The sequence below is a fragment of the Leucoraja erinacea genome, chromosome 10 (genome assembly GCF_028641065.1).
Source record: "Leucoraja erinacea ecotype New England chromosome 10, Leri_hhj_1, whole genome shotgun sequence".
In the NCBI taxonomy this organism is placed as follows: domain Eukaryota; kingdom Metazoa; phylum Chordata; class Chondrichthyes; order Rajiformes; family Rajidae; genus Leucoraja; species Leucoraja erinaceus.
The window spans coordinates 9,459,224-9,486,437 of record NC_073386.1 but is presented as its reverse complement, the minus strand read 5'-3'; the positions used below and the strand labels follow the sequence as shown (position 1 = coordinate 9,486,437).

Here is a 27,214-nt window from a genome sequence, read left to right as displayed (position 1 = left end):
CATCGAGGCCAACAGTGAACCGGGTCCTTGGGACCCGTGTGTGTGTGTGTGTGTGTGTAGGAAGCAAGTACTGGTGCTGATTTACTTACACCATAGATAGACACAAACACGCTGCAGTAACTGCAGTCAAGACCCAAAAACGTCACCCATTCCTTCTCTCCAGAGATGCTGCCTGACCTGTTGAGTTACTCCAGCACTTTGTGTCTTTGTGTCACCGAGTTAGATGTGGCCCTCGTGGCTAAAGGGATCAGGGGGTATGGAGAGAAGGCAGGTATGGGGATATTGATTTGGATGATCAGCCATGATCATATTGAATGGCGATGCAGGCTCGAAGGGCCGAATGGCCTACTCCTGCACCTATTTTCTATGTTTCTATGTGGATCCATGTCAGTCAGCAGATAGCAAGGGAAACAGCACACACAGTGCTGGGATAGCTCTGCAGCGTGTTTGTGTCTATCTATGGTGTAAATCAACACCAGTACTTGCTTCCTACACACACACGGGTCCCAAGGACCCAGTTCACTGTTGGCCTCGATGCCGTGGGCTGTGGTCTCTTCCCCCCCCCCCCCCCCCTCCCCCCCCCCATGACCCCCCTCTGGTGCCCGCCTCTTCACAGTGGACGTGCCGAAGCAAATGTTCCTCCAGAGAGGGGCGGAAATGTCGATTTCACTCCCCTCAAAGCTACATGGAAGGCAGCTTGCATGCAGGCCCGGACGTGAGATTGCTGCTCAGAGAAACAAAGAACTGCAGATGCTGGTTTATACCAAAGATAGACACAAAGTGCTGGAGTAACGCAGCGGGTCAGACGGCATCTCTGGAGCAATAGGATAGATGACGTTTCGTGTCGGTGTAGAAGGGTCCCCACCCAAAACATCACCTATTCATGGTCATTAGGCCATTCGGCCCATCAAGTCGACCCTACAATTCAATCATGGCTGATCTATCTCTCCCTCCTAACCCCATTCTCCTGCCTTCCAACTCCATTCTCCTGCATCCACGCTCTCCAGAGATGTCACTTAACCCGCTGAGTTACTCCAGCACTTTGTGTCCACCTGAGATATCTGCATATTGGGTGAAGGTTTTTGGGGATAGCACAGAGCAAAGCAAGGTAGCGGCCACCATGATCGAATTGAAAGCAAAGCAGATGCAAGAGGCTCAATAGAAACCTAGAAACAAAGAAAGTGCAGATGCTGGTGAACAAAAGAAAGATACAAATGTGATGGAGTAACTCAATGGGTCGGGCAGCATCTCTGGAGAACATGGGTAGCTGATATTGTGGATTGAAACCTTTTTTTCGGACCATCTTCAGAGTGTGTAAAAGGGTCCTGACAGGAAACATCACGTAAGCATGTTCTTCAGAGATGCTGTCTCACCTGCTGAGTTACGCCAACAATCTGTGGTTGGTTTTTTAGGCTAAAAATCATCCTCCTCTTTCCAATCCCACAGTGGACTCTGCTCCTTACGCGCCTCCCGGTGGCTAATTCCGGAACAGCAACTGCACAGTGCTGGAATGCAACACGCAGCAGCCAGCACAGCCAACATGTCTCTTCACTAGACCCCCCCCTCCCCTCCACTCCAGCCAACAACGAAAAAATATACAATGCAGAGACAGGCAAAGCGGTAGAGTTGCTGCCTTGCAGCGTCAGAGTCCCGGGTTCGATCCTGACCACGGGTGTACACAGTTTGTACATTCCCCCTGTGACCGCGTGGGTTTTCTCCGGGTGCTCTGGTTTCCTCCCACACTCCAGAGATGTACAGGTTAGTAGGTGAATTTGGCTTCAGTGAAAAAATGGAAAAATTGGCCCTAGAGGGCAGGACAGTGCTAGTGTACCGGGTGATCACAGGTCGGCACGGAATCAGTGGGCCGAAGGGCCAGTTTCTGCACTGTGTCTCTACAGTCTAAAGTAAGAACAGGCGAATGTCAAAAGTCAGAAAAGATTGACAAGGTTGTTTTGCTGAGTGGATGTCTGAAAATTGGCAGTGAGACAGAAGCAGGGGGCAGGGCACCAGCCACACATCACACTGTGGAGAGCAAGTTGCAGCAGTGTTGGTATTGGTATGTAATTGTTGCATGGACCGAGATACAATGGGGAAATCTCCACCTGCTGTTCAAGTTTAGTTTCGAGATACAGCGCGGAAACAGGACCTTCGGCCCGCGCCGACCAGCGATCCACGCACATTAACGCTGTCCCACACAACACACTAGGGACAATTTTTACATTTACCAAGCCAATCAATCTACAAACCCGTAAGTCTTTGGAGTGTGGGAGGAAACCGAAGATCTCTGAGGAAACTCACGCAGGTCAAGGGGAGAACGTACAAACTCCGTACTGACAAACCACCCGTAGCCGGGATGGAATCCGAATCCCTGGCGCTGTAAGGCAGCAACTCTACCGCTGTGCCACCGTGCCGACCAAGGTGTTTGACTGGAATTCACTGCAACTTGCCCTCTAAAGCAAGGACATGACTGAGTGGAAATGCACCCACCCTCCTGTGGCCAAATGTAAACTGAATATCATTTCCCTATCAGATGTAGACGTTTTTGGAGGAACACACGGAAGGTGTTTAATAACCACACGTACAAACGTGTCTGTGGTCTACACTTGTTTTTATATTTGTCGTTTATCACACATTCCATCCAGATTCCCTTCAGCGTTTTGTCGTGAGATCTCTTTGTCCCACAAACCCACTGTTTCCGGACTCGGGGACCGGAGGCTGGGAAAAGCGGGTCTGTGGTCTGGTCATTGTCATCCTCCGTATGACATAAACTGCACGGCCTCCATTTCTCATCACTGTTCCTTCAAAACAGCATCGTTTAGAGATCGTGATCTGAAAACTGGATGTACCAGACCGTGACTGAGGAGTTCCCATCTCAATCTTGTTAGTTAAATTTCCCAATCACTTCCCACAGTGAGAGCGTAAATATGCTTTTAAACCATATGGTTATGATGTTATGAATATGCAACAATAAAAAGAACTTCATGAGCACATTTACATAACAACATGTGTTAAAGCATTAAGGGCATGTCCCACTTAACCATATAACCATATAACAATTACAGCACGGAAACAGGCCATCTCGACCCTTCTAGTCCGTGCCGAACACATAACCTCCCCTAGTCCCATATACCTGCGCTCAGACCATAACCCTCCATTCCCTTCCCATCCATATAACTATCCAATTTATTTTTAAATGATAAAAACGAACCTGCCTCCACCACCTTCACTGGAAGCTCATTCCACACAGCTACCACTCTCTGAGTAAAGAAGTTCCCCCTCATGTTACCCCTAAATTCAGTCCCTTAATTCTCATGTCATGTCCCCTTGTTTGAATCTTCCCTACTCTCAGTGGGAAAAGCTTTTCCACGTCAACTCTGTCTTTCCCTCTCATCATTTTAAAAACCTGTATCAAGTCCCCCCTTAACCTTCTGCGCTCCAAAGAATAAAGCCCTAACTTGTTCAACCTTTCTCTGTAACTTAGTTGCTGAAACCCAGGCAACATTCTAGTAAATCTCCTCTGTACTTGGGCGATATTTTCGGCGACAAAGGTTGTCGCGGCGTGGTCGTGTAGTATGTACCGAGGCATGTGGTGCTGCATGTGGCGCATGTACCGACGCATGTAGTGACACGTAGTGATGCACGGTGTCTCCCTGCCGCCCCAGGATTTTGGAATGTTCAAAATCTCCAGGCGACATCTTATCATGTGGTGCGCCCTGTCACATGCTGGCGTGTGCTGTCTTGCGGGGGACGCGGGTATATAAAACGCCGACTTATCCATGAACAAGTTATTAGTCCTTTGATTTATTGTAGATTTCATTTCCAACGTGATGTTCGGTGTAACTATCTCGTGTTGTGAAGGCGGAGTGACACGTGCGTGTCGTAGCTTGACGTGACGGTGCCGCGGAGTGTCGTAGCTTGACGTGACGGTGACGCGTGCGTGTCGTACAACTTGACGGTTTTTAGGGCGTCGGTCTCTGACCTTCGCAGTCGCTGAAAAAAATCGGGAAGTGGGACAGGCCCTTTATTGATTTTTATTTTATTGAACTCCCAAGAAACCATGCTGGTATGCTTTAAGAGGTTGTGTGCGCTTTAAAAGTGCAGGCCAATATAGTTTTGGAAAATTGTCCATTTATGTACATGCTTTACCTCGACTGACAATTCATTGTATATTTATGTAACAGCCCAGTATATTTTCAGGCTGTTGCACGTTAATGTGTGTGTGTGTTCCCATATATCCCAAAGCCTTTGTATATTTGGATTATAGAGTGCTCCTTGATGGATCCAAGCATAGGGCACTGTAGTCTTGTTTGACAATGCTGCGCAGTCAAATCTGTCTTAGCAGATGTGAGGTGAAGTTGCTTTTCGCTCTTTAATACGGCTGCATTTCCATGCATATCGTCCTGATACAGTGGTAACTAACACTTTCTCTCTCCCGCAGGCAAAAGCACATCGCGGACTTTGCCCTGGATTACGTCAAGGTATGGCACCTCTTCCAGACTATCGTGTGTATAGTTAGTCGATGTACTGTGTGTGTGTGTGTGTGTGTGTGCCAGGGACTGTCCGCCTTGCTATGGCTGGACTTGTTTCTCTTGACTGGAGCCCATATCATGTGTGTTTCCTCATATAAAATATAAAATTCTTGAGGGATTAACATATCAATTTCTTAAGGGATTGGATAGGCTAGATGCAGGAAAAATGTTCCCGATCTTGGGGGAGTCCAGAACCAGGGGTCACAGTTTAAGAATAAGCAGTAGGCCATTTAGGACTGAGATGAGGAAAAACCTTTTCACTCAGTGAGAGTTGTGAATCTGTGGAATTCTCTGCCACAGCAGGCAGTGGAGGCCAATTCACTGGATGTATTCAAGAGCGAGTCAGATATAGCTCTTAGGGCCAGCGGGATCAAGCGATATGGGGAGAAAGCAGGGACGGGGTACTGATTTTGGATGATCAGCCATGATCATATTGAATGGCGGTGCTGGCTCAAGGGGCCAAATCGCCTACTCCTGCACCTGTTTTCTATGTTTCCGTGCTTCACTCTTTAGGGAGTGTGGTGATGTACCTGCTCTGTGGGAGTCTAGGAAGGAACTGCAGATGCTGGATCAAACCGAATATAGAGATAAAAGGCTGGAGTATCTCAGCTGGTCTGAAGAAGGGTCTCGACCCGAAACGCCACCTATTCCTTTTCTACAGAGATGCTGTCTGACCCGCTGAGTTACTCCAGTTTTTGTGTCTATTTCTCGGGGTCTAATTTTTTTTTTTAAGTGCCAAGATGGCAAGTCATTCACATTGGGTTTAGCAACGGCGACCATTGTGTGGAACGTTCCTCTATGTTCCCTGCTGCAATGTGCACCCTGCTGCTGTTTATTCCGTAACGTTGCTTGTGAGGATGATGCAACATCTATCAGCGTGAGTACTATCGGCCAGACACAGTGCGCTGGTGTAACTCAGCGGGTCCGCCAGCCTCTGAGCAGATTGCAAAGGGTGTGGGGGAAATTTACCAGGATGTCACCAGGACACGAGGGCCTGAGCCACAGGGAGAGCAGGTTGAGCAGGCTAGGACTCGATTGCTCAGAGCGCAGGAGGATGAGGGGCGATCTCATAGAAATCTTATACAAAATCACGTAAACACACCGAGTCTCTTGCCCAGAGTAGGGCAATCGAGAACCAGAAGACTAGTTTTAAGGTGATGGATGGGGGGGGAAATTTGATAGAAAGGTGCGGGGTAACTTTTTTACACAAAGGGTGGTGGGGTGTATTGAACAAGCTGCCGGAGGAGGTAGTTGAGGCTGGGACTATTGCAAGGTTTAAGAACGGGTTGGACAGGTACATGGATAGAACAGGTTTGGAGGGATATGGGGCAAATGCAAGCAGGTGGGACTTGGTATGGCACGGTGGCGCAGTGGTAGAGTTGCTGCCTTGCAGCGCTTACAGCATCGGAGATCTGGGTTCAATCCCGACTACGGGTGATGTCTGTCTGTACGGAGTTTGTACGTTCTCCCTGTGACCGCGTGGGTTTTCTCGGAGATCTTCGCTTTCCGCCCACACTCCAAAGACGTACAGGTTTGTAGGTTAATTGACATTGTAGAAATGTAAGTTGTCAATGTGCGGGGATCGCTGGTCGGCGCGGACCTGGTGAGCCATAAGGGCCTGTTTCTTCACTGTATCTCTAAACTAAAAACTAGTGTTGGTCGGCGTGGGCAAGGTTGAGCCAAAGGGCCTGTTTCCACATACGTAGGTGATGTTTGGGTCGGGAACCTTCTTCAGACACCACACTCCAATACACTGTGTGTAAACTGCACACAAACCACACCAGAGGTCAGGATTGAACCAGGGTCACTGGAGCTGAGAGGCAGCAGCTCTATCAGCTGCCCCGAGCAAGGGGGTGATTGAAATTCAGAACTCTCTCCCACATTGGTAAGTCTTGCTGGGTCAGTCGCTAACTTAAATCCAAATTATTAAAGTTTAGTCTAAAATGTTAAAAAAATATACTGACCTAACTAAAATCAGAATGGTTAGTTTGACTTGGTTCAGTTTAGTACAGTGAGAAGCTTTTTTGCTGCTTGCTATCAGTCAGCGGAAAGACTATACATGATCACAGTCAAACCACAGTGTATAGATACAGGATAAAGGGAATAAGTTTAATCCAAAATATCAAAAATAAACTAATTCTTTCAGGTCCCAACCCAAAACATCATCTATCCATGTTCTCCAGCGATGCTGCCTGACCTCCTGAGTTACTCCAGCACTTTGTGTCTATCTTTGTTATAAACCACCACCTTGTTAATACATGAAGTCTTGTTGTAGGAAGGAACTGCAGATGCTGGTTTGCATTGACACGGTCACGGTGGCTCAGCGGTAGAGCTGCTGCCTTACAGCGAATGCAGTGCCGGTGACCCGGGTTCGATCCCGACTACGGGTTCTGTCTGAACGGAGTTTGTACGTTCTCCCCGTGACCTGTGTGGGTTTTTCTCCGAGATCTTCGGTTTCCTCCAACACTGTAAAGACGTACAGGTTTGTGGGTTAATTGGCTTGGTAAATGTAAAATTGTCCCTAGTGGGTGTAGGAGAGTGTTAGTGTGCGGGGATCGCTGGTCGGTGCAGACACGGTGGGCCGAAGGGTCTGTTTCTGCGCTGTATCTCTAAACTAAACTAAAGTAAAAAAACAAAAACTAAAATGCTAGAGTAACTCAGCGGGTCAGGCAGCATCTCTGGAGAAAAGGAATAGGTGACGTTTGGGGGGTCGATACCCGTCTTCAGACTATGACTTATTGACTTGCCAGCTGGTTTACCATTCAACACAGCCTCGGTTAATCAGCAAACCACAAACTGTAAGGGGAATGAACAGAAATCTGGAATCGGGGTTTGAAGTCAAGAGTGTTTTATTATCCGATGTCCCAGATAGAACAATGAAATTCTTACTTGCAGCAGCACAACCGAATATATAAACAAAGTGCATTGTAAACAATATAATAAACGAGAGAGAAAAAAAGTTCAGTGTGTGTATATATTACATGTACACATATATACATACCCACATATACATATTTATATATGTGTGTGTGTACATATATGTGTGTCTTTACGCGCACGCACAAATAGGTGTGTGTGTGTGTGTATATATATATGTGTGTGTGCATATATGTGTGTGTGCATATATACGCACACACACGCATATACACACATGCATACACACGCGCACACACACACACACACACACACACACACACACACACACACACACACACACGCACACACACACACACACACAGATGTACACATAAAAAGGAAATATGTTTAATCCGACAGAACGCGAGTGCGGTCCCACACTGAGAGCACTTGTAGTTGAATCATTCTGTGTTTTTTTTTAAAGAATCGTGCAGCGTACTGCAGCAAATCAGCTGTTCTGGGGGAGCTGAATCTGTCAACAGAGGCGTGAGTTTGTGAAGACAAGGGGCTGCTTTGTGTGGGTCAGTGGGATTCGGAGAGCCGTCTCTGTGAACTACGTGAGTCAGTGGTGGCATTTCAATGTCGGGCCTGCACTGCACAACCTGAAGTGGTGCTGCCTGTTGGCATAGTGAGGCTGAGGATTTGCCTGGGGTCGGTGCGGGACCCACACTGGCCCCTTCCTGACGGCAAGCTGGGATGTGCCGGTAAAACACGGGCAGCAGAACCGTTTCTGGGGCCGTTCCAAAGTCTCCCCGGCTTCTCCACGGCGTGAGGGGCAAGAGGGGTGAAAAGCAACAAGTGCTTGTTTACGGTGATTAAATAACTTTATAATTAAGCAGACCGAGCAATTAGACCTTTGAGAGTCGTTCTAATCAAGAATTTGTCTATCTCTGCCTCAAAAATACCCACTGACGGCCTCCACAGCCCTCTGTGGCAGCGAGTTCTACAGATTAACTGCCCTCTGACTAAGGATTACCACAGCAACTGGGAAGAAAGGACATTGAAGTGATCTTGGAGCAGTTTAATGAAGGAATTCCACCACTTCTGCCCTCTCGTGCTTCCCTGAATTACTTCACTACACCACGCCTTCGTCTGTCTGGCTGGGAAATAACTAATTATAATTAGATATTGCGAATAGTAGAATCATTGTGGAATTGATGGGAGTGTGGAAATAATAAATAACTGGGAATAGGCGAGACAATGGGATTAGTCTAGACAGGTGGTCGATGACCAGCATAGACTCAGTGGGCCGAAGGGACTGTTTCTACACTGAATGACTACGGCTTTTTTTTATTATTCGGCGACTATATACTGGTTTGCCAGGTGAGGAGGGGGCTGTGGACCCCCAGCAAGATCCCAAACAAGACCTGTCAAAGGGCGGATGAGCTTCTAGCGAGCCGATGGCCATCCACACTTCAGTAGAAGTTGCGATCACTGTCGTACATGGCATTGTAAGGAGTGCAGAAAAACATGAAGTGTAATTCTTCCCTCTCCATGCTTCTCAAAAGAGAAGTTATTAATAATAATAATAATTTTTGAATCTACAGATTCAGATTCCGATTCAAATTTATTGTCATTGTGCAGTGTACAGTACAGAGACAACGAAATGTACTACCTGCTGTTGCCATATAACCATATAACAATTACAGCACGGAAACAGGCCATCTCGACCCTTCTAGTCCGTGCCGAACACATATTCTCCCCTAGTCCCATATACCTGCGCTCAGACCATAACCCTCCATTCCCTTCCCATCCATATAACTATCCAATTTATTTTTAAATGATAAAAACAAACCTGACTCCACCACCTTCACTGGAAGCTCATTCCACACAGCTACCACTCTCTGAGTAAAGAAGTTCCCCCTCATGTTACCCCTAAACTTCAGTCCCTTAATTCTCAAGTCATGTCCCCTTGTTTGAATCTTCCCTACTCTCAGTGGGAAAAGCTTTTCCACGTCAACTCTGTTGTTGTTGTTATGCTGTAGGCTCTTGTCGCAAGACTTGGCTACCGTTAATTATCGTGGTTTAATAATCTCAAGGAATTTTGGGCGATTCCCAAAGAGTATCACTCGGAGAGTGTTGAAATCTGGTGCTGGTGCATGCGAATTGGGAAGATCAAATGGAAGGAAACAGTGTGAGCTGGTGCCCTCCAGTGGTAACAACAGATACTGCAGCCAAAACACACAGTGCTGGAGAAACTCAGCGAGTCAGGCAGCATCTGTGGAGGGAAAGGACAAGATGACATTTGCCGTCCGGACCCTTCCTCAGACTGAAACTTCCCCAGCAGTTTGAGGTTCGCTCAAGATTTCAGCACCTGCCGTTTCTTGATGGACACAAAATGCTGGAGTAACTCAGCGGGCCAGGCAGCATCTCTGGAGAGAAGGAATGGGTGGCGGTTCGGGTCGAGACTCTTCTTCTGACTGATGTCAGGGGAGAGGATGCATAGATAAGAAAGTGTACGGTGTGAAAATGGGTCAAAGGGAATGGAGATCAAGGAAAATGTGTCTGAAGCAGGGTCTCGACCGGAAATATCACCCATTCCTTCTCTCCAGAGATGCTGTGTCTCCCGCTGAGTTACTCCAGCTTCTTGTGTCTATCTAGGGAAAATGTAAAATAGATTATTGTTAGCAGGCACTCGTGTGGCCCCCTGACGTGATATCCCTTCCCTGGTTTGAGGGGCGTCTCTACCATACGTCCAGCAGGACCCTAGACTATGGTTTCTCCCCCACCGAGCCTTGGCGTTGGCTGCATCAAGCTTCAGTTTGTCCTCCAGCACGTACTCCCGCAGTCTGGAGCGGGCCATTCGGCAACATTCCCCAGATTCAGACTCAGATCAGATTCCGATTCAAAATTTATTGTCATTGTGCAGCGTACAAGTGCAGAGACAACGAAATGCAGTTAGCATCTCACCCAGAAGTGCAAACACAGAATAATATATATATATATATTACTGTTCCATTATTCTGTGCTTGCACTTCTGGGGAGATATATAATGACTGGCAATCACCAAGGTGCAGAGTTACGTAGGGTAACAAACGCAGGGAAGAAGCTGTTCCTGGACCTGCAACGGAGAGACCTGTAGCGCCTCCCGGATGGGAGGAGGGTAAACAGTCTGTGGTTGGGGTGAGAGCAGTCCTTGGCGATGCTGAGCGCCCTCCGCAGACAGCGCTTGCTCTGGACAGACTCGATGGAGAGGGGAATGAGGAACCGGTGATGCGTTGGGCAGTTTTCACCACCCGATGGACATCTCGTGGTCAACAGCGCTCGGGCAGACCAAAGAGAGTCTTTCACCGAGTTGATGGCCTTCCAGCAGCACTCGATGTCCATCTCTGAATGTGTCCCTGGGAACAGTCTGAGAGCCCTCTGTGACGGAGCTGTTCGGGATGAGCAGTGACAAGGACCCTTGCATCCTTCTCCCGACTCTCTTGGCAAATCCACACTCTGCGAAGAGGTGGGAACCGTCCCCTCTCCATGACCCCCGGGTTCCACCTGCTCTGTGGGGTCTGTTGAGCTGGGGCTTGCACTGAGCAGGGGGTGTGGGCTAGTTTCCAAGCGGGAGTGGCCTCCCGTGGGGCAGGGAAATGCCGAGCAGCCCACAGGCAGGTAGTCAGACAGACAGGCAGGGGGAGCCGGTGGGAGGTGCAGCCATTAGGTGTTGTCCCTGTAAAGTCGTTAACATGCAGTTAAAAAACCTTGTGTAACATCGAGGCACTAATGAGCCGTGATTACTGCTCGTCGCTGCATTAATGAGCCGACTCATTGATACATAGACACTAGGTGCAGGAGTAGGTCATTAAGCACCACCAGCATTCAATGTGATCATATATGATCATCCATAATTAGTACTCTGTTCCTGCCTTCTCCCCATGCCTTAAGAGCTCTATCTAACTCTCTTTTGAATGCATCCAGTGAATCGGCCTCCACCGCCTTCTGAGGCAGAGAATTCTACAAATTCACAACCCTCTGTGTGAAAATGTTTTTCCTCATCTCTGTTCTAAATGGCCTCCCCCTTATTCTTAAAATGTGGACCCTGGTTCTGGACTCTCCCAACATCAGGAACATGTTTCCTGCCTCTAGCGTGTCCAGTTCCTTAATAATTTTGTAAGTTTCTATAAGATTCTCTCTCATCCTTCTAAATTCCAGTGAACACAAGCCCAGTCACTTCATTCTTTCATCATATGACAGTCCCGCCATCCCGGGAATTAACCTTGTGAACCTACACTGCACTCCCTCAATAGCAAGAATGACCTTCCTCAAATTAGGAGACCAAAACTGCACGCAATACTCCAGGTGTGGTCTCACCAGGGCGCTGTACAATTGCAGAAGGACCTCTTTGCTCCTATACTTAACTTCTCTCGTTATGAAGGCCAACATGCCATTAGCTTTGGTTACACAAAAAAGCTGGAGAAACTCAGCGGGTGCAGCAGCATCTATGGAGCGAAGGAAATAGGCAACGTTTCGGGCCGAAACCCTTCCTCAGACGCCATTAGCTTTCTTCACTGCCTGCTGTACCTGCATGCTTACTTTCAGTGACTGGTGTACAAGGACACCCTGGTCTCGTTGCACTTTCCCTTTTCCTAACCTGACACCATTCAGATAATAATCTGCTTTTCTGTTCCTGCCACCAAAGTAGATAACCTCACATTTATCCACATTAAACTGCATCTGCCACGCATTTGCCCACTCACCCAACCTGTCCAAGTCACCCTGCATCCTCATGGCATCCTCCTCTCGCAGTTCACACTGCCACCCAGCATTGTGTCATCTGCAAATTTGCTTATGTTACTGTTAATTCCTTCATCTAAATCATTAATGTAAATAGCTGCAGTGTTGTTACAGGGAGCTCCAAGCACTGGCTCTGTGTGATGGCTCTCTCACCCTGTGGAGCAAACTCTCTCTCTGGGACAGAAGGCAGAGAGACCAGACAGGCAGCTTGTACACAGCAAGCTCTCACACACATCTTGACTGAAGGCCCTACAGAAATGGTGCATGGAGTCATTAATCCTCTCCTCTTTTCCCCCCTCCTTTTTACCTCCCCGCTTTTTCTTTCACCTCCCCTCTCTTTACCCCCCCCCCGCTCTCTCTTTCCCCCCCCTCTCTCTTTTCCCCCCCTCTCTCCCCCCCTCTCTCCTCCCCCCTCTCACACTCTCCCCACCCCCTTCCCCCCTCTCTCTCCCCCTCTCTTTCTCCCCCCCCCCTCTCTTTCTTTCCCCCCCCCCCCCCCCCCCCCCCCCCCCCTCTCTTTCTTTCTTTCTCCTCCCTCCTCTCAATACCAGTTTAATAAGTCGGTGAATTCCATTCTCCACTCAGAAATGAGTCACTTAAATCTATTTCCATGTGGGATGTTTGTTCCCAGTTGCGGAGCTAAATGTTCAGCCTGACTCAGCGGATGACAAGTTGCTGAGTCACTTGGGGGACGGAAACATTTGCGACAAAGACCCGGTGTGTTGGGAGTGTTTAGTAGTTTAGTTTAGAGACACAGCGTGGAAACAAGCCCTTCGGCCCACTGGGCCCGCGCTGACCAGACACCACTCCCTAAGACTATCCCACATATGCTAGGGACATAGAAACATAGGTGCAGGAGTAGGCCATTCGGCCCTTCGAGCCTGCACCGCCATTCGATATGATCATGGCTGATCATCCAACTCAGTATCCTGTCCCTGCCTTCTCTCCATACCCCCTGATCCCTTTAGCCACAAGGGCCACATTTAACTCCCTCTTAAATATAGCCAATGAACTGGCCTCAACTACCTTCTGTGGCAGAGAATTCCACAATTCACCACTCTCTGTGTGAAAAATGATTTTCTCATCTCGGTCCTAAAAGACTTCCCTCTTATCCTTAAACTGTGACCCCTAGTTCTGGACTTCCCCAACATCGGGAACAATCTTCCTGCATCTAGCCTGTCCAACCCCTTAAGAATTTTGTAAGTTTCTATAAGATTCCCCTCAATCTTCTATATTCTAGCGAGTACAAGCCGAGTCTATCCAGTCTTTCCTCGTATGAAAGTCCTGCCATCCCAGGAATCAGTCTGGTGAACCTGCTCTGTACTCCCTCTAGGGCAAGAATGTCTTTCCTCAGCTTAGGAGACCAAAACTGTACGCAATACTCCAGGTGTGGTCTCACCAAGACCCTGTACAACTGCAGTAGAACCTCCCTGCTCCTATAGTCAAATCCTTTTGCTATGAATGCTAACATACCATTTGCTTTCTTCACTGCCATTTGCAATTTGCAATTATACCAAGCCAATTAACCTACAAACCTCTGTACGTCTTTGGGATGTGGGAGGAAACGGGAGCACCCGGAGAAAACCCACGCAGTCACAGGGAGAACACATAAACTTTGTACAGACAAGCACCCGTAGTCAGGATCGAACCCGGATCTCTTGCTCTGTAAGGCGGGAACTCTAGCGCTGGGCCACCACGCCAGCCTCCTGTGTTGCCTGTGTACGAGGCATTATGTGCCTCTGGGTTGACCATTAGTTGCTCAATGACTGGTGCAGTCTCTGTGTCCCGGCACTTTGACCAAGCATGGACAAAGCTACCAAGAAGAGAACCCAACCCTTCAACAACTTTGTGCAACATCAGTGGTCTTTTCTAAGATGAAGCTGGTGAGTAAAGGGCCTGTCCCACTGTACGAGGTAATTCAAGAGTTCTCCCGAGTTTCCCCTGATTCGAACTTGAAGAATTACGGTAATAGCCGCTCGTAGGTACTCGGGGCTCTCGTGGACATTTTTCAACATGTTGAAAAAAACTTCACGAACTTACCGTGTTTCCCGAGTACCTGTCGTTAGCGTTACGAGCCGCTAAGAGACTTCCCGAGCTCCGACGTACCCGCTACGTACATTCTACGTACTTACCACGAGTTTGACTTTTTTTTTAAACTAGGGAGGGCTCTTGGGTAAACTCTTACAGTGGGACAGGCCCTTTAGTGATTGAGTGTGAACCAGTGGAATGTACTGATGGTCAAAATGTGGCCATGGAGCTTAGTGGTCTCAAGATCAAGGGCTGGAGAGAAGGAATGGCCAACGTTTCAGGTCAAGACCCTTCTTCAGACTGATGATGGGGGGAGGAGGAGGGAGATAGACAGATAAAGAAGTGTGAAGGTGTGAAAACAGGGCAAAGGGAATGGAGATCAAGGAAAATATAGACTAGATCATTGTTATCTGGGAGAAGGTGACAACAAAGTAAACAGAGATAAAATGTAGTCGGAGACAACAAGACTGGTCGATGAACTGGGGAGGGGGAGGGTTGGAGAGAGAGAGAGAAAGCAAGGGTTAGTTGAAGTTAGAGAAGTCAATGTTCATACCGCTGGGGCGTTTGATAGAGTATTTGGCGACATAACAAATGTCCTGAGACTTCTGCAGAAGTAGACATGTTGGTGGGATTTTGATTTGGGGAGAGGGTCGGAGCAGAGGATTCTTGGGGAATAATCAGGGTGGATGCCGAGAAGATGTTGTCTCTCAGGGAGAGTCCAGAGCAAAAGGGCAATGTCTCAGAATGAGGAGCACGCGTTTAAGACAGAGATGAGGATGAATGAGGCGGTCATGGTGGCGCAGCGGTAGAGTTGCTGCCTTACAGCGAATACAGCGCCGGACACCCGGGTTCGATCCCAACTACGGGTTCTGTCTGTACGGAGTTTGTACGTTTTCCCCGAGATCTTTGGCTTCCTCCCACACTCCAAAGACGCACAGGTTTGTAGGTTAATTGGCTTGGTAAATGTAAGAGTTGTCCCTTGTGGGTGTAGAATGGTGTTGATGTGTGGGGATTGCTGGTCGGCACGGACCTGGTGGGCTGAAGGGCCTGTTTCCTCGCTGTATCTCTAAACCCCCCAAAAAGTTGCCGCCTCACAGCTCCAGAGACCCGGGTTCGATCCCGACAACAGGTGCTGTCTGGACGGAGTTTGTACATTGTCTCCGTGACCACGTGGGTTTTCTCCGGGTGCTCCAGTTTCCTCCCACATTCCAAAGACGCACAGGTTTGTAGGTTACACAGAAAAAGCTGGAGAAACTCAGGGGGTGCAGCAGCATCTATGGAGCGAAGGAAATAGGCAACGTTTCGGGCCGAAACGTGGCCTATTTCCTTCCTCCATAGATGCTGCTGCACAGCTGAGTTCCTCCAGCTTTTTCTGTGTAACCTTCGACGCACATCTTAAACACAGGTTTGTAGGTTTGGCTAAAACATTTAAAATTGTGTCGAGTCTGTAGGTTAGTGTACAGGTTGAATGCTGGTTGGCACAGACTCGGCGGGCCGAAGGGCCTGTTTCCCCGCTGTATCTCTAAAGTCTAAACTGTGGTGGATGTGGATTCAAAATATCGCTACAAAGAATGCGGGCAGGTGGAACTGTTAGGATCTTGAGCAAAACACAAAGTGCTGGAGTAACTCAGCAGGTCAGGCAGTATCTGTGGAGGGAATGGATAGGCGCAACATTGTGGGGTTGGGACCTTTCTTCAGATAGTCTGAAGCACGGTCGTGACCCGAAACATCGCGTTATCCATTCCTTCCGCAGATGCTGCCTGACCTGCTGAGGTACTCCAGCACTTTGTGTTTTGACCACACAGGATGATATGCTTCACTTGTGAAGCAACCGTGCATTCTTGCTTGTGTTGCAGTATAGTTATGTTGAGAATAAGTGACAGTATTGTGGCCTCTGGAGCAATATACTTTCTTACAGCAGCTGGGGAATTCTGTGTTGCTCAGGGAATGTTTATTTTCCCGGCAAGGGGGAGTGTTCTGTAATTAATTCCTTATCAAGCATCTTGGTATGAACCACAGCAATGAACGTTAACGCTATAATAACAGGTTGGATCTTTAGCTGTCTTTGTTGCTGACTGATGATAATCTCACTGCCAGCGGTGATCTGAACTCATGACTGCACTTAAAGATGTACTTGAAGCCCTCCACTCATCTGCATTGCTTAAGAGAGATGTGTAGGAAGGAACTGCAGATGATGGTTTACACCGAATATAGACACAAAATGCTGGAGTAACTCACCGGGACAGGCAGCATCTCTGGAGAGAAGGAGTGGGTGACGTTTCGGGTCGAGACCCTTCTTCAGAGGAATGGCCATCGCTTGTTACAACAGAACTGCTTGTGTTCACTTGACTCATTTAGCCAGTTGCTTGCTGGAATGCTGCCAGTCATTTTGCCCCAACTCATAGAGGTTGAGCGGGCTAGGACTTTATTCCTTGGAGATCAGGAGGATGAGGGGTGATCTTATAGAGGTGGACAAAAATCATGAGAGGAATAGATCGGGTAAACACTTCAGAGTCTTTTGCCCAGAGTCGGGGAATCAAGGGGGGCAAGAGTTCTGCGGCTGACAAGAAGGCTCTGCAGAGAGTCATCAACACAGCCCAGAAGATCACCAACACACACCTGCCAGCCCTGGATGAGATCTATAGCTCTCGTTGCCAGCGGAAGGCATCACGTGCACTAAATGACTCATCTCATCCTGCACATCACTTGTTTACCCTTCTGCCCCCAGGAAAGTGATACGGGTTCATCAAATCACACACCAGAAGATTAACGGACAGTTTTTACCCCAAGGCCATCACCAATCTGAACTCTGCAGTGAATACACAGCCCCCATAGCCAATATTTTGTACTGCCACAACACCAGACTGTGAAATATTGCCCAGTCTGACTTGACAACATTTTTCTTGCCGTTTTTGCTGTTTCCATTGTCATTATTTATTTATCTGTTACGTTGGAGCTCCGCTCGGGCAGTGCGCCTGGAATGTTGTTGTATGTATTTACAATAACAAGAAAATATGATTTATTATTATTATTATTATTATTATTAAGAACCAGAGGACATGGGTTTAAAGTGAGGAATGAGGGGGGGAAAGATTTAAAAGGAACCTGGGGTAATTTTTTTTTTTACACCAAGGGTAGTGGGTGTACAGAACGAGCTTCCCGAGGAGGTAGTTGAGGCAGGGACCATTGCAATGTTGTCAAAACATTTGGACAGGTTCATGGATAGGATGGGTTCAGAGGGATATGGGCCAAAGGGAGGCAGATGGGACTAGTATATCGACGGGGCATGTTGGTCGGCATGGGCAAGTTGGGCCGAAGGGCCTGTTTCCACACTGTGTGACTCTATGATTCTATCCTGTGTAGATTATTCTCCGCGTTGCAATGGTGTGGGGCAGTCTTGGCTACTGGTCACGGCCTCAAGTCACAGAAGACATTCCTGGGACATTCCTTAAATTGGGAATGTTCCTTCAACCAGATCTGCTCCCATTATCCTCTATTGCCGGTGAATTGCTAACTCGCACGTAATTCCCTGGTTATTTAACCCCTTCTCGGACAGAATGCATTCTCTCTGTATTGGAGAGAGAGAGGGAGAGACCATGCTAGATGCAGGAAAAATGTTCCCAATGTTGGGCAAGTCCAGAACCAGGGGCCACAGTCTTAGAATAAAGGGGAGGTCATTTAAGACTGAGGTGAGAAAAAAACGTTTTCACCCAGAGAGTTGTAAATTTATGGAATTCCCTGCCACAGAGGGCAGTGGAGGCCAAGTCACTGGATGGATTTAAGAGAGAGTTAGATAGAGCTCTAGGGGCTAGTGGAGTCAAGGGGTATGGGGAGAAGGCAGGCACGGGTTATTGATGGGGGACGATCAGCCATGATCACGATGAATTGTGGTGCTGGCTCGAAGGGCTGAATGGCCTCCTCCTGCACCTATTTTCTATGTTTCTCTGCAGCCGCCTGCAATCTCCCAGCACATTTGCTCTTCTAATCCCCCTGGACTATTTGTAGGCCTGTGGTACACTCCCAACTAGGTGATCACTCACCCCTTCTAGTTCCTCAGCTCCACGCGTACAGCCTCACTAGACGAACTGTCCGTAATGTCAGCACTGCCGTTGCATCCCCCTTAACCCCAATAACCCAACTTTCCCCACCCCGTCCTCTGTTACCCTCATCCCTGTCCCTCCTGGAGCTCCTGTACCCCGGAACATTGAGCTGCCAGCCCGGCCCTTCTCTTGACATGGGTTTCACCGGAGCCCATGCTGATGACTGATTGGATTTTCCCAGATTTCCCTGAGGATTTTCCGGCTCGCACTGCCGACTGTTCCCACCATAGTGAGGGGCAGGCACACACACTGTCCACATGCTCCAGCGGGTCGGATGTAGAAGGCGGGTTGCCTTATGCTGGCTGGCTCTACATCGAGCAGGTCAGAGAGTACAACATGCACCAGGAGCTTCAGGGAGAGCGGTGGAGCACGTGTGTCCAATCTGCATCCATGGTGCCTACGTAAGCTTCGGGTTTCTTGCCGTTAATATTCCCATTGATCTGTCGTGGGTGAACCCACACTGAAGCAACTGCTTGAAAGGGTGGTCACGGTGGCGCAGCGGTAGCGTTACTGCCTTACAGCGAATGCAGCGCCGGAGACCCGGGTTCGATCCCGACTACTGAGTTTTTACGTTCTCCCCGTGACCTGCGTGGGTTCTCTCCGACATCTTCGGTTTCCTCCCGCACTCCAAAGACGTACAGGTTTGTAGGTTAATTGGCTCGGTAAATGTAAAACTTGTCCCCTGTGGGTTTAGGAGAGCTGGTCGGCGCGGACCGGATGGGCCGAAGGGCCTGTTTCCGTTCTGTATCTCTAAACCAAACTGTCGAGAGGTCACACCAATGCCTCGACTTCCTCAGCACACAGAAGAAAGTAGACAAAAGAGACACAACGTGCTTGATCAACTCAGCGGGACGGGCAGCTTCTCTGGAGAGAAAATAGGATGTGATGTTTTGTGTCGGGTCCCTTCTTCAGGCTGACAGTGAACTGGAGGCAAGAACTAAGCAGGGCCAGCAACAGATGACCAAGGACAGGTCATCATGGGCCATTGTTGGCTGGGGAAGAGGTGGTAGCGAAGGGATACAAGGATGTGAACAATGGAACTAGTAGGATGACTATGTTGGGGGAGGGGGGGGGGGGAATTAGGGGGAGGGGCAAGGGTAACAAAAGGAGAGAAATAAACGTTCATACCACTGGGTGACATTCTGAAATTAGACATGTCTCCAATGACTCTGACGAACTTCTACGGATGTACCATAGAAAGCGTACTGTGTTGGGTGGCATTACAGCATGGTTTGGCTGCAAGATGTTGCAGAGAATTGTGGATGTAGACCAGTGAATCACACAGAGCAGACTCCCCACCATCGACTCCATCTACACTTCGCGCTGCCTCAGAAAAGCAGCCAACATTCCCATGCTGGTCATTTCTCTTTCTTCCCGCTGCCTTTTGACAGGAGCTTGAAAGAGTGGCACGGCTTCTTCCCCCTCAGTTATCAGGCTTCTGAACGGTCCTTCCATAAACGAGGATAAAAATCCATTTCTCCTCTACCCCATTGTAGACATTTCAGTCTCTAGATGTGCAAAGCTGGTAGAGACATACCCCAAAAGACTTGCAGCTGTAATTGCAGCGAAAGGTGGTTCTACAAAGTATTGACTCGGGGGGCCTGAATACTTTTGCACGCCACACTTTTCAGGTTTTTATTTGTAAAAAAATTTGAAAACCATGTATCATTTTCCTTCCACTTCACAATTATGCACCACTTTGTGTTGGTCTGTCACATAAAATCCCAATAAAATACATTTACGTTTGTGGTTGTAACGTGACAAAATGTGGAAAAGTTCAGGGGGTATGAAAACTTTTGCAAGCCACTGTATGTCCTGCACCCTGTATCTTTTCTCGTCACACTACCCATAGTACCTGAATGTGGCTTTCTTGTATTTATGTATGGGTTTGGATACCGTTCATTGTGTAAGAAGGAACTGCAGATGCTGGTTTACACTGAAGATAGATACAAAATGCTGGAGTAACTCAGCGGATCAGGCAGTATCGCTGGAGAAAAGGAATAAGTGTTGTTTCGGGTCGAGACCCTTCTTCAGACTAAGTCTAATGGTCTCGACCTGCACTGACATCGATTCATTTTTTCCAAAGCTTTTCACTGTACCTCAGAACAGGTGACAACAATAAGCCCAAACCTACATTAGGATTATTCTGCAGTATTTACACACAATTTGTAAACACAATATTGAATTGTAACTTGTAACTGCCTAAAGCTTTATTCAGCATTCCCCACGTGCCTGTGGTTCTACCTGATGCCTCAATGTGCAATTATGCTTTTAACACTAAGTCTCTCGAAGCTTGGCACGCGAGTACCCGTGGATATTGCTCAGCGGCCAGTGAAGTCATTGATTGTCGCCTTCATTAGAGATCCCTATGCAGTCACCCGCCTTCCTGATTGAATCTCAGAAGTTATGTCAAGAGCGTTTTATTGTCAAATGTCCCAGATAGAACAATGAAATTCTTACTTGCAGCAGCATGACTGAATATGTGAACATAGTACACTGTAAACAAAGGAACGGGTGATGTTTCTGGTTGAGACCCTTCAGGTATGTGTGTATATATATATATAGTCTAGTATATATATACTAGACTTAGTGGGACCCATTGGGTCCCAGCATCACACGGGCTTCTACTTCTTCTTTCGTGTGGCAAGCACACAGCTTAAAGTTGTAGGACAACTTGTTCTATTTGATCTTCTGTTTGTGCATGTCTAGTTGATTGCATTAGTCGAAACAGGGCGGACCACGTGAAGGTTGCAATCTTCCACCCCAACAATTGGGCTGCAGCCACCCGACAACCAAAATTGATTTTGTGAACACAAACTTGTTAAAAAAAGGCGAGGCAAACAATTGGGCTGCAGACACCCGACAGGCGAAATTCATTTTGTGAACACAAACTTGTTAAAAAGGGCTGCAGCCGCTTTACAGCCGTATCGAGGGGACTCACCGTGGAGTAGACGTGCGTTCAGTGTTATTCGCAGCTCGGTCTCTGCCAGACCCTCTCGCTTCCTGGGTCTGGCAGAGACTGAGTGAGGCACGACACTTCCTGGTTTTATCGTCCCTGCCCCTGCCGCCAGCGGGGGCAGCAGAGAGAATGGGGAACTTTGTAAAAACATTAATATCGCTCTCATTTTTCATCAAGCACTCATACGGCGGAGGGGGGCTCTGAGCGAGGTAGCCAAAAATGACGGCCGTAGGTGGCGGCGTTCTCTCGGAAATTGCAGCACAGTCAGCCAACAGCGGTCAAGATCAGAGATTTAGTAATATAGATACACATGTGTGTGTGTGTGTGGTATGTACACACACACACATCTGAAGGATCTTGTCCCGAAACATCACGTGTGTGTGTGTATATATATAGATATAAATATGCGCGCGCGCACACACACACGCACACAAACGGGAAGACTGACTGACTGACCAACACACATCACATGCAGGAATGAATATTCCGGCTGCAAAAAGCCTTGCTCCTGCCCTGTTGAATTACAGGTGAATCTCTGGGTTCAAAGATCTGATTCTGTGATAAAATGCGAGCGGAGCGTCAATGAATGCCAAATCCCAGAGGAATTCTCCTTCCATTAGTAGCAGATAGCACATTTAATGAATTAAATTGGGACATTGCAATTTCCCCCTAAGACACACTTAACACTAATGAGTGGTTTGGATGGATGGACACATCAGTGTTACCATTTCACACACACACACGCCATCTGCCACCTCGCATTTAAATGCAAGTCCCTGTACAGGTCCAAAGACCACATCAGGTGGTCTGGTTAATGGTGAATTACAAACTCTCACAATATCTCCGCACTTTAGATATGTGTGTGCTGAGAAATGTTATTCCTGATGGTCAGTTTCTGTCTGCCATGTCCCTGATTACTATTGAGTCCAGATTGCCAAACCGATGCCCTTAAAGCTATCGAATGGATTGTTTAAGTTTAGATTTATTATTGTCATGTGTACAGTGAAACGTTTTTGTTTGCTTGCTACCCAAATAACTGGGATCATCCTATGTGTAATTTAGAGATACAGCGCAGAAACAGGTCCACTGAGTCCAGCGATCACACCGTACACTAGCACTATCCTACACACTAGGGACAATCTTTACCGAAGCCAATTAATCTGCAAACCTGCACGTCCGGGTTTGATCCTGACCAGAGATGTCGTCGGTACGTAGTTTGCACGTTCTCCCCGTGACCGCGTTGGTTTTCTCCTGGAGCTGCGGTCTCCTCCCACACTCCAAAGATGCACAGGCTTGTAGGCTAAATGGCTTGGTAATATTGTAAATTGTCCCTAGTGTGTGTGTGTATGTGTGTGGGATAGTGTTAGTGTGCGGGGGGTCGCTGGTCAGCGCCAAAGGGGCCTGTTTCCTCGCTGTATCTCTAAACTTATTTTCTTAGGTACACAAAAATGCTGGAGAAACTCAGCGGGTGCAGCAGCATCTATGGAGCGAAGGAAATAGGCAACGTTTCGTCCCGAAACTTTGCCTATTTCCTTTGCTCCATAGATGCTGCTGCACCCGCTGAGTTTCTCCAGCATTTTTGTCTACCTTCGATTTTTCAGCATCTGCAGTTCCTTCTTAAATACTTATTTTCTTAAATGAGAGGGGTGTTTCTGCGTGTGTTTCCTTGTCTGATAGGAACGAGGCGATTAGAGGTGGTGAGATGCACTCGAGTTACAGAGAGCTTGGGTGGGACCCAGTGTAAAACTTCCTGGCACACCAACCATGCATGGAATTAACTGGTGATCTGGGTGTTGCCCCCTTCCCAATTTAGTTATCTGTGCAGTTTATGTTACAACCTTCACTGGAGCCAGGGCTGTAATTAGCCCTAAGTGCAGGAACTTCCAAACTCAAATGTTCCTTTGATCCATGGTTGAGATGCTAATAAAAATGATGATTACGGCTTGTTTAGGAACAGTGATTTCTGGTCGGGTGCACAGAACAAACATATCCTGTTACCAACATAAGCTGGGAAAATGTCAACAGCAGCAGTGATCCTGCGGGCTTGCAGTCAGGTCTAAGGATAGACACAAAGCGCTGGAGTAACTCAGGCCCCATCCCCGGAGAACATGGAAAGGTGACTTTTCTTCAGCCTGATGACCCCGGCCCAAAACGTCACCCCACCCCTTCTCTCCAGAGATGCTGCCTGGCCCGCTGAGTTACTCCAGCACTTTCTGTCTATCTTCAGTATATATCAGCATCTGCAGTTCCTTTCTACACATTCACGTCAGATCTATCCCACCGTGGTAGTTAGTGTAATTATAGTCAAGTAATTAATTCTAAACTTGGTAATGGCAGCCATAGAAATACTATTCAACTGGTCTGGTCCTTCAGGGAAAGTCACCTGCTGTACTAACATAGATTCAAGATTCAAGAGAGTTTATTGTCATGTGTCCCTGATAGGACAATGAAATTCTTGCTTTGCTTCAGCACAACAGAACATAGTAGGCATGAATACAGAACAGATCAGTGTGTCCATATACCATTATATAAATATATACACACATGAATAAATAAACTGATAAAGTGAAAATAAACAGATAATGAATGGGCTGTTAATTTTGTCCGAGCCCAGTTTAATAACCTGATGGCTGTAGGGAAGTAGCTATTCCTGAACCTGGTTGTTGCAGTCTTCAGACTCCTGTACCTTCTACCTGAAGGTAGCAGGGAGATGAGTGTGTGGCCAGGATGGTGTGGGTCCTTGACGATGTTGGCAGCCTTTTTGAGGCAGCGACTGCGATAGATCCCCTCGATGGAAGGGAGGTCAGAGCCGATGATGGACTGGGCAGAGTTTACTACTTTTTGTAGTCTTTTCCTCTCCAGGGCGCTCAAGTTGCCGAACCAAGCCACGATGCAACCGGTCAGCATGCTCTCTACTGTGCACCTGCAGAAGTTAGAGAGAGTCCTTGATAAAACGACTCCGTAATCTTCTCAGTCAGATTGTCATGTCATTCCTGATCCACCAACAGGTTTAAGGTGAGGGAGGAAAGATTTAATATGAGCCTGAGTGGTGACTTATTTTACACAAAGAGTGGTGGGTCTATGGATCGAGCTGCAATGTGGATATAGATGGGGTAGTTATTGCAACTTTTAAGAAACATTTGGACAGGTACATGGATAGGATAGGTTTAGAGGGATATGGGCCAAAAGCAGGCAGTTGGGACTAGTGTAGATGGGACATGTTGGCCGGCGTGGGCAAATTGGGCTGAAGGGCCTGTTTCCACGCTGAATTTTTTAAGTCTAAACTAACTTAAAAAAAACAACTTGCATTTACCTTGCACAGGAGAGTTACTAATTAAAATCGGAAAAAGATGTGACTTTGAGTCATTGTAAAATGAAAAGGAAAGACAAAAAGTAATGACTTGCCAGGGATTACAATTGTAATATGTGAAATGATGTTGTATTGTAAACTGTTGCTTAGAAAGCATCGTGCAATATTGAAGGTAGAGAAAAATGCTGGAGAAACTCAGCAGGTGAGGCAACATCTATGGAGCGAAGGAATAGGTGGCGTTTTGGGTCGAGACCCGTCAGACTGATGTGGGGGTATGTGGAGGGGCAGGAAGAAGAAAGGAAGAGGCGGAGACAGTGGGCTGTGGGAGAGCTGGGAAGGGGACGGGAAGGAGTTGAGAAAGCAAGGACTACCTGAAATTGGAGAAGTCAATGTTCACACCGCTGGGGTGTAAACTACCCAAGCGAACTATGAGGTGCTGCTCCTCCAATTTGTGGTGGGACTCGCTCTGGCCATGGAGGAGGCCCAGGACAGAAAGGTCGGATACAGAACGGGAGGAGGAGTTGAAGTGCTGAGCCACCGGGAGATCAGGTTGGTTAATGCAAACTGTGCGGAGGTGTTGGGCGAAACGATCGCCAAGCCTGCGCTTGGTCTCAACTGATGTAGAGCAGTTGACACCAAGAGCAGCGGATGCAATAGACGAGGTTGGAGGAGGTGCAGGTGAACCTCTGCCGCACCTGGAAGGACTGCTTGGGTGCTTGGATGGAGTCGAGGGGGGGGAGAGAGCTAAAGCGACAAGTGCACCACCACAGCCATGCAACATTGAAGACTCGTTGATTGGCCTTGAATTGGTGAGCAGAGAATGGAGGCAGTAACAAGAGTCAAGGACAGTAAAACGTTGTCGTGTACACTGACAACAGACCAATGAAATTCTTAGAAATTCTTAGAAACTAGGAACTGGCAACATCCTGGTAAATCTTAAGTCCAGGCACAAGCAAGAAGGAATGCCAGAGTCTGGAGTTTCCCCAGTTACTGTAACACTAACCTTGAGGTGGGACCTACTGTCTCTTGGAGGACAGTCTCACCCACATAACTCACTCGTGCGTGGATATTAATATTCAAGAAGAATGATTCATCGTTTAATAACTTCCCACAACACCTGCCCTGGAGCAACCCATTTTTAATTCAAGCATTTCCAAATGCTTCACTGCTACTGTATGGAAACGGGTCATTAGTATTGTGAATCCGTTGTCTGCCTTGCACTCCATACAGACAGACAATTGTAATTACACTTAAGCTCCTGTTTCAAATTCCCCACCAATCCTTTCTCTGTGCCCCCCCCCCCCCCCCCTCCCCCCCCCCCCCCCCCAAATCTCGTCGCACGCTAGGATAGGGCTACCATTTCAGCCACAAAATCCCAAAGATCACATGTTGACACAAGGAACTGCAGATGTTGGTTTACAATTTAAAAAAAACACAAAGTGCGGGAGTAACTCAGCAGGTCAGGCAGCATCTCTGGGGGACATGGATAAGTGATGTTTCAGGTTTGGACCCATTCTTCAGGCTGTCCACAGTGAGCAGACACACAATGAAGGGAATAACGTTTAGCGGTTTATCGAACCTTAGCAACTTTAGATAAATTTTAGTAAAGTCCGATTAAAGATAGTTTGATGGGCCCCAATGTTGTAGATGGGAGATTCAGAACCGCTCTCCAGTTGGTGAGAGGATGGTTCAGTTAGAAACATAGAAACATAGAAAATAGGTGCAGGAGTAGGCCATTCGGCCCATCGAGCCTGCACCGCCATTCAATATGATCATGGCTGATTATCCAACTCAGTATCCCGTACCTGCCTTCTCTCCTTCTCTCCATACCCCCGATCCCTTTAGCCACAAGGGCCACATCTAACTCCCTCTTAAATATAGCCAATTAACTGGCCTCAACTACCTTCTGTGGCAGAGAATTCCACAGATTCACCACTCTCTGTGTAAAAAATGATTTTCTCATCTCGGTCCTAAAAGACCTCCTTCTTATCCTTAAACTATGACCCCTTGTTCTGGACTTCCCCAACATCGGGAATAATCTTCCTGCATCTAGCCTGTCCAGCTGGTAACAGCTGGGAAGAAACTGTCCCTGAATCCGGAGGTGTGCGATTTCAAACTTCTGTACCTCTTGCCTGATGGGAGAGGGGAGAAGAGGGAGTGACCGGGGTGAGACTGGTCTTTGATTAGGGCTGGTGATCTTGCCCAGGCAGCGTGAAGTGTAGATGAAGTCAACACTAGCGTGATGGTCTGGGTTACGTACACAACACTCTGCAAATTTCTCATCTATTCTGAGGCTATGGCCTCTGGTCCTAAACTCTCTCACTAGTGGAAACATCCTGTCCACATTCACTCTATCCAGGACATTCACCATTCAGTAAGTTTCAATGAAGTCTCCTCTGCTTCCTAAACTCCCAAAAGTGTGGCTTCCAGTTGCAATGGGCTGTAGCTCTTGCCTAATGGGAGTGGGGAGACGGAGGAATGACTGGGGTGAGACTGGTCCTTGATTACACTGGCAAGCTAGCGAGGCAGAGTGTAGTGTAGATGGGAGGCAATGGAGGAAAGAAGTGGTGGAAAAAAATAATTGGAACTAAATTGTTACTTTAGTTGTTCCTGGAACCCCATTCCGTTTGACTGCTCATCCTCGGGT

General features: G+C 47.7%; 1 protein-coding gene across 4 annotated transcripts in view; it reads left to right on the top strand.

The window, feature by feature from the left end:
- The window catches only part of bcar3 (BCAR3 adaptor protein, NSP family member), a 148,823-nt gene that overhangs the window by 76,534 nt on the left and 45,075 nt on the right, over nucleotides 1-27,214 (top strand). For all 4 annotated transcript variants that reach the window (XM_055641447.1, XM_055641445.1, XM_055641443.1 and 1 more), the window contains one exon: nucleotides 4,439-4,478. In XM_055641447.1, the coding sequence (XP_055497422.1) occupies nucleotides 4,439-4,478 (40 nt within the window). The remainder of the gene's footprint in view (nucleotides 1-4,438; nucleotides 4,479-27,214) is intronic.